Genomic DNA, 10,418 nt, shown 5'->3' on the forward strand with positions numbered 1-10,418 from the left:
AATGGACTTTGTCTCAAAGAAGCTTTACAGAATGTATAAAATATAGATTACTTATATTTAAATGTATGTTAATATATACCTGATGAGGAACCCAGTTGCAACTGTGGCAAGGAAAAACTCCCTCAGATGGATATATTAGATGCAGGAATATATTATTAAATACAAGAGATAAACGTTGGAAAAAAAATCTAAATCCTAAATCCTGGTCTCATTTTAAACGTTAGTTCTCGAACCCAAATGTTTCCAGTCTAATGCAAAGACACATGAATTGATCCCAAAAGTTTCAGAAAGCTGCATATGAGCACAAAGATAAGAGAAGGAAGTTGATGATTCAGTTGCTGTTGTGTGCTAGCAGCTAGCAATTCCATGTTTAGCCACAATGCAATTTTTCTGGGTTGGTGGAGATGATATATACAGTACAGACCAAAAGTTTGGACACACCTTCTCATTCAAAAAGTTTTCTTTATTTTCATGAAATTATGGATTTATATATGGAATTATATACATAACAAAAAAGTGTGAAACAACTGAAAATATGTCATATTGTAGGTTCTTCAAAGTAGCCACCTTTTGCTTAGATTACTGCTTTGCACACTCTTGGCATTCTCTTGATGCCTATTTTAAAGAACCTACAATATGACATATTTTCAGTTCACTTTTTTGTTATGTATATAATTCCATATATAATTCCACATGTGTTAATTCATAGTTTTGATGCCTTCAGTGTGAATCTACAATTTTCATAGTGATGAAAATAAAGAAAACTCTTTGAATGAGCAGGTGTGTCCAAACTTTTGGTCTGTACTGTATATATAATATATAATATAATATATATACAGTACAGACCAAAAGTTTGGACACACAAGACACTAAGACATTAGTTTTTAAATGGTTTATTTTGTCTCATCATTGATGATTACTTTGTATGTTTAAATTATATATATATATATATATATATATATATATATATATATATATATATATATATATATATATATATATATATATATATATATGAGGAGAAATAAAAGAAAAGTCAGGACTAGTATGAAGAATGCTACTTGTCTTGGAGCCAAAATGAATCCAGAGAAGCCAATAATAAAATACAGATATACATTTTAGTATCATTAATTAGTCCCTATAGCAGTGGTGGTCAAAGTACACAAAGCTGTACTTAAGTAGGTAAAATATGACTCCAGTAAAAGTAAAAGTGTCCCTTTAAACTTTCACTTGAGTAAAAGTTCGAAAGTATTTTCCTATAAATGTACGTAAGAAAGAATCCAAGTACTATGATTTATTATGGCTATAATGTCCTTATTAAGATTTTATCACAAGACCCTCTGCTCAATTTTTTGTAAAAAAAAAGACTCTAATGTGACTCTTAGCACACTGATCTATTAATGAAATTATATTAATGAGTCAAACAATATTTGATGTCTAATAAATCAGTGGTCAAAACCCACCAGTCTGTGGGTCAATTGGGACAGGCCGCACAGAAAGAATACGTAACTTACATTATTTCCGTTTTATTTATTATCTGATTCTGAACGATTTGTTTTGGAAAATGACCGGATTCTCTCCAGCACATCTGTCTATGACTCACTCTTGATGCATGTCATGATGCCACGGTCACATGTCTTACCTCCATCCGCTACCTTGTTAAAGGGGCTTCGGCTGCCAACACATAATGCAAGGCCGGTCCGTGAAAATATTGTCTGACAAAAATGGTTGTGGACCGCTGTAATAAATAATCATGAGCCCAAAACCTTAATTTCAACTACTTAAAAAATAATAATAAAGCCACAAGGCCACTTTAAAAAGCTCCTATCTCCATCAGCTACTGTCACTGGTTGAGTAAGACATATTCTCAGAGCAGTCCACAAATTAAAATGCATTTGCGTTGTCTTTGATTTGTGTTTTTTGGATGTTTGGATTCTTAAGTAAACTTGCTCTCGCACCTTCTTGACAAGATTAATTTATTTTGGTCTTTCTAACACTGTAACATGTGTTTGTCGATTGCCTCCAGTAATGGTACTGCCTCCAGTACCTCCAAGCTAAATGTGTTGTGTTGTGTTATTTATGTCTGTACTTTTGAGAGTCACTAACGGCTGGAACCAAATTCCTTCTGTGTGTCAACACACTTGGCCAAAAAAACGGATTCTGATTCTGATTCTGATAACGTCCCATTAATAACGCTCTTACAAACCTTTAAATGCTGATGTAATAACAGCCCCAATATATGCTCCTAAAATAAAAACCCAAGGCAAAAAAATTAGATTTACACTTTACATTCATTTCTGTATGTTTATGGTGAGGTTGATTCTTTTTGTCTCTTGCAATGTTTTTGAAGCCACTCCCATGCTCTGTGTTGGACTATATAATACCCAGTAACTGTAAGAAAACACAAGCCTGAGATTTCTGAACTGGAATTAAACACAAAGCCTATCAATTACCGTCAGGTGTGTCTGGCCTCCGAAGGTAAAGATCATCATAAACATCACTATCAGTCTCAGGCTTTGAGGAAGCACAAGCAAATTGAAGCCTTTGCAGAGCTCCGAAAGAAGATCTGCTCTCAGCACAACAAACTCATTGAGATCCACTATATAATGAGCAAAAGCTTCATCTGATGTTTGTGTATGACGGATGAACTCCAAGACCACAATATGGTTTCAAATAAAGCAGAAATAACTGAGAAACAGGTAAGAACCAGACCTCTTTATTTTTTTATATATAATTTAGTTAAGAATGAATTGATTTTTAATCCAATTTTGTCATTTTATTTCTAAGGGTTGTTGATAAAGAAACAGGTCAATCCAGTCAGTGCAGCGTTAGACAATGTACAGCAAACTTTTTTACAGAATTTTACAGTTGAAGTGAACACCGGCATGCTGAAGCTCAGGTTTTACACTGCTAGCTTTTTCTGAACTGTACGAGTTGTTTTTTTATACATTATTAAATGTCAAGCATGCTGTATAAAGAAAAATACATGCGCTTTTGAGGGCAAATGAATCCATATTCCAGTAAAAAAGATAATGTTGTGAAACTTTTTATAGAGCTCTTGGGGATACAAAAGGCGCTGAATCGTGGGAAGGGCCTTGAGCTTTGAAAGACGTTGTCTCGTGGGCGTGTTGCGCGTGATGTTACTTCATTGGCATGCATTTGCACATAAGGCTTAGTGTTCACCTTTTGATAACTTGATTGAGATGGAGATTAAGGTTTAAAAGAAAACAACCCTTTTTCTCAGCAACGCCTGGGTTGTGAAGAATTCTTTGACATGCAAATATCAATACTGGTAGAAGGAAATTCGCTTCTCAAACACTGTCATTGGCTAAGCAGTGAAGTGGAACGGTATTACTGTTTATTTAGTGCTGCAATGAGTAAACAGTGCTGTGTGATTTCATCACATACCGAAACAGGTCTTGATGAATGGGAAATGTCTCATTTAATTAGGTGATTTTCATGCAGAAAATGTTTCCTAAGAAATGTTTACATCCGCCAAAACCCTGTCAATCACAGGAGAGTTTATTCGCGGGAACAGTCCACAGATTCCTTTCAGTCTTGGTGTACTGGATCTGCTATTGCTAGCCGCTGTTGCTGCTAAGAGTGTATAAAGACACCTTTTTAATAAACATGCTCAAGCATATAAATGCCAAGAACCACTCCTACATAGTAGATCTGCTGTATACTGAATAAAGGTGGTGCTGGGGAGGGTGAGGGTGGAGCAAAAATACGTTAAGTATACGTTTGAGATAATGCCCAGCTAGTTTATTTGAACAGGCTGTGGATTTGGGGTCCAGAGAACCAATCAGCAAAAAGAGAGTGTTTAATGGCTGAACCAGACATCTGTATGAATGTAAGTGGTACCATTGTGTATTTCAAACTAAAAAATACAGCAGAGTAAATGTGACTATTTTGTAGCATATAACTAATAACAATTTGTATAATAGTCCATGCATTTTTATATTTTTTTCTTTCTTGCTTTCTCGTGATCAAGACTTAATTTTCTCGTGATCTTGACATAAAGGTTTCTTAATGATCAGTGCTTAATTTTTCTGTATATTCAGCATAAGAGCATGTTTTAGAGACGATCTCATGGATAATAACCGTAAACATTTGTGTCAGGGGTAGCGTAGTTAAGGTTGTTATCCATCATGCTGCCTCTGGAATGTACTGATCACAAAGTAAACAACTTTTGTTTTGTTGAAATCGTGAGAAAATTAGGGCGTGATAATGGCAAAACAACTCGTTATGTTGAGGTCACGAGAAAACAAAAAAAAGAAAAATATAATATAATACATGGCCCCTCTGGATTTTCATATGATACAGAAACATATTTAAAGTGTTTTATTTTTTATTTTTATTTGGTCTCAGAATGAGTTAAAGGAGGAGCAAATCAAATTTCAGCATAGGATCCTGGAGAAGCAGAAGAAGGTACAGGAGCTGAAACAGACTATGGAAAATATTACGGTGAGAAGTGAACAAAGCAATTCACCTAAACACACAAACACACACTCTTCTTATTATTCTGCTAGTCCATCATATGTGATGAGGACATTCATTCCTGTTAACAGTGTGGCCATTGTTGGCTAAGAAAGTTCAATTCATGATTCATAAACTTTATTGCATTTTTGATATGAAGGTAGGGCAGGCATTTCTTTATGTCTCCTTAGCTTTTATTTTGTTTGTTTGTTTGTTTTTTGTGCTTCTTGATTTTTCCTCTCCAGTTCTTTCTGCAATACTTTGGCAGATCTGCCGCCAGGTGGTCAGGGTAAGGAGCATTCTCTACTAGCCATGATAGGTTCATTTGATGTTTCCTCACTAACGTTTGTATCTGGTATTTGAGGATTGAACATCAGTTATCAGTCTTAGTGTTTACTTGGAGCCTTTCCATCTAAAGCGATCCTATAAGGTAGCTTTGTATACAAGAAAAAACTTTATTTATCTTTTTTTACACACCTTTAAAATAGTCCCCTAGTACAGTAATACAGCCATTTTTTCTTTTCAAAGCGTGTCAAGCACCTCATGCGATTCATGCTGGATCTCCTCAATGGTGTCAAAACGTTGACGTTCATGAGCTGGATCATGTTTTAATTTACGTGTGAGGAGATCTCAGTGATAGATTGTGCACGTGGTCAGAATAGTTGCACCAGTTGCACACAGATGTACACAGGACGATGTCTTTTTTGACTTATGAAGGTCGGTGCTCCCTGCGACTGTGCGTGTTACTAAACGTTTTGATACCACCATGTATTGCTTTTTAGCTTGCCATAGAAAAGTCTTTGTGACACATAGGAGAAGGACTTTGAAGAGCATAGGTGCCAAGGAACTCTTAACCAGGGCCTTAAAGTTACTGTCTTCTTATGGTCATTTCATAATGGAACTGTGACAGGACATTTACACATTTTTCTAGGCTGCCAGTTTTATGTCCCAGGGTAGCTTTCTATTACCAATATCAAAGGCTCTGGAAAGATTCACTGGCTTACAGTGAAAACTATGTCCATGGTAGACCAGTAATTCCTTTGGCAACAGATGCCTGCCTGCATGACTTGCTAGGTCCTTACCTGCTGCAACTAACAGTGATAAGTCATGACTGTTCCCACAAACTGATTTGTTACCACTGTTGTTGTACAGGGTGGGAACATTTTTTTGGCATCCATTCATTGTTCAGTGATTCTCTGGCTTCCAGATCTGCAGGGTGTCTTGGTGGTGCATCTTGGTTCACATGTTGACACCTTGTTTGAGAAGCTCTACTGGCATGCAATAAATTAATTCCCCTGGCAATAATAAGGGAGATTGACTTATTACACCTTTGCCATAAAATGTTAATGTTTAGTCAAGGACTTAATCCAGTAGGCAGCTCCTCCAGGACAGAGTGATCATTTGGTGAATGCTGGAAAGGGAAGGCTTCAAAATGTTGATCTTTTAAGACTGTATTTCCATCTGCCATGTTAAGGGGTTGTAATGAAACAAGACCTAGGGTCCTTACTAACTTTCTTTCGGCTTCTCTCATTAGGGGTCACCACAGCGATTGTAGTTCAAAATTTGCTTTCTAGTCCTATTAATTAGAAAAGAGACAGAGAGTCGACATGAGAATAAAGATAGACAATTTTATTTACCTCTGCAGAAGTAAATAGACGCTCCTCAGTCAGACAATGCTGCACTGAGCCCAAGGGCCCGATCAAAACCCTTCTACATGTTTTTATGCTGTTATTCAACCTTCGAGATCACACCACCATTACGACATTGCATTATAATCAATTGTTTTCAATTACGACATTGCATTATAATCAATTGTTTTCAATCGCTGTTTAAGACAATATTATTAATTCACTTATTATGACCTTGCAATATTATACTGATTGGTTTGTTCCATAATAATACTAATCATTTGTTTCCTGTGCTGTTCCAGTTCACTTCTCCCTAGTGAAGCATTTTGCACACAGATGTTTTCCCATTCTGTACAAAGATAATCTTTTATCTTTCTCTGTTTTGCTTAGCTGAGAATACAGTGCCTGGTCGAGAGAATGTGCTTCAGACATGCTGTTTCGATCACATTCTCAGTTTCAGCTTTGGAAAAACCTCATACATACATTGATTATAACAAAATACAAATACATTAAAATTATAATATTAATGTAAAATTTTCATATTACACGGACCATCCGCATGTTTTGATTTGGCACATGTTTTTACACTTGATGCCCTAGCTAACACAACCCTCCCCATTTATCTGGGCTTGGGACCGACACTTAGGCTTGTGCAACCCTAATGGCTGGGGTTGGTTTCCTGACCGGGGATCGAACCCGGGCTGCAGCGGTGAGAGCGCCACATCCTAACCACTAGACCACCAGGGAACCTACCTAGGGTCCTTACTGTCAGCTTTTATTTGATTTAATGAGGTTCATCCACCATGTGTTTTGTAAAATGCATGCTGTTTCGATTCATTTAATTTCATTCATTACAAATTTAATTTTATGCTGCTGTACATTTCTTTTCACTTAATATATTACATGTATATTTATATAAATGTTCTTTTTTTTTTTATTTTCTTTTTTTTTTTTTTATTTACTTAACTGCAGCCCAACAATTTTCCTATGGGATCAATAAAATATTCTGATTCTGTTTGCCTCTGCTGCTGAAGAATTTCAGATTCTCAGAATAGCCCTGTGTGCTCTGTGCATGGTTTCCAGCAGTGGCATGATGTTATTAACGTTTTCGTCAAACCAGTCCTGATGTTTTCTGGCTTTATAACCTTAGGAATTGACTGCAGCTTTGTACAACCTTGATCCATGGTGTTGTCAGAACACAAAATGTATTCAAATTCAACAAATTGTGACTTCTGTTGGCCCACAAAATCACAAAATGTGTTCCTTATTGGGACTGATTTTAGCTTAACACAGTTTGGCTGCTTTCTAGTGGATTTACTAAGATGCTACATGGGATGCACATTGATCCAGAGCTTGGTACTATTCAGACTAAATAGTGGTCTATTAAAAGAAGTTGCTTTTCAACCACAACAGCTAGCAACCATATACTTTTCACTGTTTATGAACAGGGTTCTAACTAAAAGTTTTAAAAGCCATCCTCGTGTTTGGGGAAAGGAATGCTGTCTTTGTAAGTAAGAGTCCAGATGAAATGTTAGATCAAGGGAGAATCATACTGTATTGTTACTTGGATTTTGTTTGGAAGTTGCTCAAGAAGCCCAGGTAGGCCATTTCTTATAGCTTCAGGAGCTCCAGTATATTGAAAGCCTGTCTGATGTAGGTCCTAGATCTGAGGTCCCCCATTAAAGTTAACCTGGAGCTTACTGTGTGTTTAGCACAGGGAGACCTAGCAGGAGTTTTGGTAAGAGTACTGGCAAAGATGCTTTTGGTAACACAAAAGGCTGTTTCTAAGGACAACAAAATAGCTAGCCAGTGGTATTAGGCTACAAGCAAGAGGATAATACGTTGGCAAGATTCCTTTTAACAATCATTTCAGCACACCAGTCTGTGGGAAAGATCTCACTCTTGGTCACTCACATATATGCACACACACAATAATAATATTACTTTCACTGTATTAAAAAGATATAATCTTTAAATAGATCTTGCATGTGTCCCGTTACAGAGGCATTTCCAGGCAGCAGTAGATGACAGTGAGATGATATTTGAGGAGCTGATCAGCTCCATAATGAAAAAACGTTTAGAAATGACAGGAGTGATCAAAGCTCAGGAGAAAGCAGAAATGAGTCGAGCTGAACAACTCCTCAAGCAACTGGAGCAGGAGCTTGCTGATCTCAATAGGAGAGTAGCTGAGCTGGAGCAGCTTTCACAGAAAAACGATCACATCCACTTCCTCCAGGTAACACTCATAGTCTAATCATTGCCTGCTGTTTCTTACAAAGCTCATTGCAGCTTTTCCTTTTTTAGGTCTAATTTGGTTTGAGATTCATTTTTTCTTTGTGTACACATTTTTCCTTCTTTATTATGTCTTCTCTATGTAGAGTGTTTCTCCTGAATCTGAAGTCTCGACCAACATCGCTTCCCAGCTCTCATTTGACGTAGTGAGGAAACCTCTCTTGGATCTGAAAAAGCAAGCAGATCAAATCTGTGAGTGGGGATTTTTTCTCTCCAAAAAATCCAATTCCAATGTAAACAAACATACATTTGTTCTGCATCACTTTAAAGAGAGACATTACATTTATATAACAGAAAGAGGAAGCAAGCAGGAACCTTCAGGAAATCAAATACAAAATATAAGGATTTATTTAGCAGACAATTATATTTCAGGAAGCTGTAGCCCAATGAAAAAGATGTTGGACTTCTGATTGTAAAGGTCTTGCGCCAAATTCCATAAGCGTAAATGTAAAATATGAACATAAATCATAAAAATCATATCAATTAAAATCATGACAGAAAATATCCAGCTATGCCATTTGAATTTAAAGGTGAGCAAACCTCGACGATGATGTTCACTCTCTACAAAACCTGCAAAAAATTGCCTTATATTTATGCATTTAGCTGTTTTGTCATCATTATCTGATTTTATTTCATCTGTGTCTTTACAGCTGCAGCAGTTTCAATGATTTTACCTTTGGAACTGCGGAGCAGGGAAGAATTCATGCAGTGTAGGTGTAAAACACACACCCACACACACACACACACCCACACACACACTTTTATTGCAAATCCTGTACTAAATGGGGGGTGATAACGTAGTTGTTAGTTGAAGTTCGGATTTAAAACTTGTGAGTTTACATCCCAGTCACACCAAGTTGCCTCTCCTGGGCCATTGAGGAAGGCCCTCAACCCCTAAACAGTATGAATGAGATAAAAAAATAAAAAATATTAAGTCGCTCTGGAAAAGGGGATGTGACAAACGCCATATATCTAACCTGTTTACATTTTCTTTTTTAGATTTTGGTTATTTGACTCCTGATCCCAACACAGCACACTGCCAACTCCTTCTGTCTGAGAAGAACCGAGCGGTGATTTGCAGTGAGACCAAACAGCAATACTCTGATCATCCAGAGAGATTTAAAATCTGGGAGCAGGTGTTGTGTAAAGAGAGTGTGTGTGGACGGTGTTACTGGGAGGTGGAGTGGAGCAGTAAGGACTCTGTGTGCATATCAGTCTCGTATAAAGAGATCAGCAGAAAAGGACAGGGTTATGAGTGCGGGTTTGGACGTAACAATCAGTCCTGGAGTCTGCAATGTTCTCCTTCTTCTCTTTCTTTCTGGCACAATGATTTAAAGACTGTAATCCAGGGTCCGATCTCCTCCAGAATAGGAGTGTATGTGGATCACAGGGCAGGAACTCTGTGCTTCTACAGCGTCTCTGACACGATGACGCTCCTCCACCGAGTCCACACTACATTCACTCAGCCTCTATATGCTGGGTTTTACATATGGAGGTTTGACTCGACTGTCAGGATATGTCACCGGGAATGAAATGTTATTGAAAGCTTGGAGTTGAATTATAACCGAGGTGTCAGATTTATTCCTGAAATAGTAAGGCATGAAATTTCATGTGCACAAACTGTAAATAATATATATTTTTTAATTCATTTATTCTATGTCTCTACTAATAAAATTAATAAACAGTTACACACACACACACACACACACACACACACACACACACACACACACACACACACACACACACACAGACACGAAGCGTCTGTTTGTATGAAAATGTACATAGGTTGTCTCTCTCTCACACGCACAGACACGCTTCCACTCGCATCACACCCTGCACTTGGACCAAGTTTATGAACCTCTTATCACGCATACAACTGTAGTTCTTTGTTCTGCGTACTCAATGAAAAGTTGTCTTCAGACGTTCTGCAAGTTCGCATTTACAAGAAAAGAAATCGTTCTCATTTCGCTATAAACAGAAACTCAACTCATAGGTACAAAGACACAATCCTCTAAC

General features: G+C 37.2%; 1 protein-coding gene across 3 annotated transcripts; it reads left to right on the top strand.

The window, feature by feature from the left end:
* The first annotated feature begins 2,415 nt into the window (after positions 1 to 2,415).
* On the top strand, positions 2,416 to 10,064 carry LOC310729646 (tripartite motif-containing protein 16-like). 3 transcript variants are annotated; one of them, XM_083548085.1, is made up of 6 exons: positions 2,416 to 2,699; positions 4,372 to 4,467; positions 8,110 to 8,343; positions 8,486 to 8,591; positions 9,050 to 9,109; positions 9,399 to 10,064. In XM_083548085.1, the coding sequence occupies exons 1-6, from the start codon at positions 2,637 to 2,639 to the stop codon at positions 9,929 to 9,931; spliced, it is 1,092 nt and encodes a 363-aa protein (XP_083404211.1). In that variant the 5' UTR covers positions 2,416 to 2,636; the 3' UTR covers positions 9,932 to 10,064. The 3 variants fall into 3 exon arrangements, with proteins under 3 accessions (XP_083404211.1, XP_083404210.1, XP_083404212.1); XM_083548084.1 differs by having other exon boundaries at positions 2,416 to 2,698; positions 4,365 to 4,467; XM_083548086.1 differs by lacking the exon at positions 2,416 to 2,699 and adding an exon at positions 3,228 to 3,853.
* The last annotated feature ends 354 nt before the right edge of the window (positions 10,065 to 10,418 follow it).

Source organism: Silurus aristotelis (assembly GCF_946808225.1).
Source record: "Silurus aristotelis genome assembly, chromosome: 8".
Lineage (NCBI taxonomy): Eukaryota > Metazoa > Chordata > Actinopteri > Siluriformes > Siluridae > Silurus > Silurus aristotelis.

Coding starts and splice junctions, on each gene's coding strand:
- LOC310729646 (XM_083548084.1), top strand. CDS start 2,637: ATGACGGATGAACTCCAAGACCACAATATGGTTTCAAATAAAGCAGAA. Junction 2,699..4,364: donor GCAGAAATAACTGAGAAACA/GGTAAGAACCAG, acceptor TATTTTTATTTG/GTCTCAGAATGAGTTAAAGG. Junction 8,592..9,049: donor AAAGCAAGCAGATCAAATCT/GTGAGTGGGGAT, acceptor GTGTCTTTACAG/CTGCAGCAGTTTCAATGATT.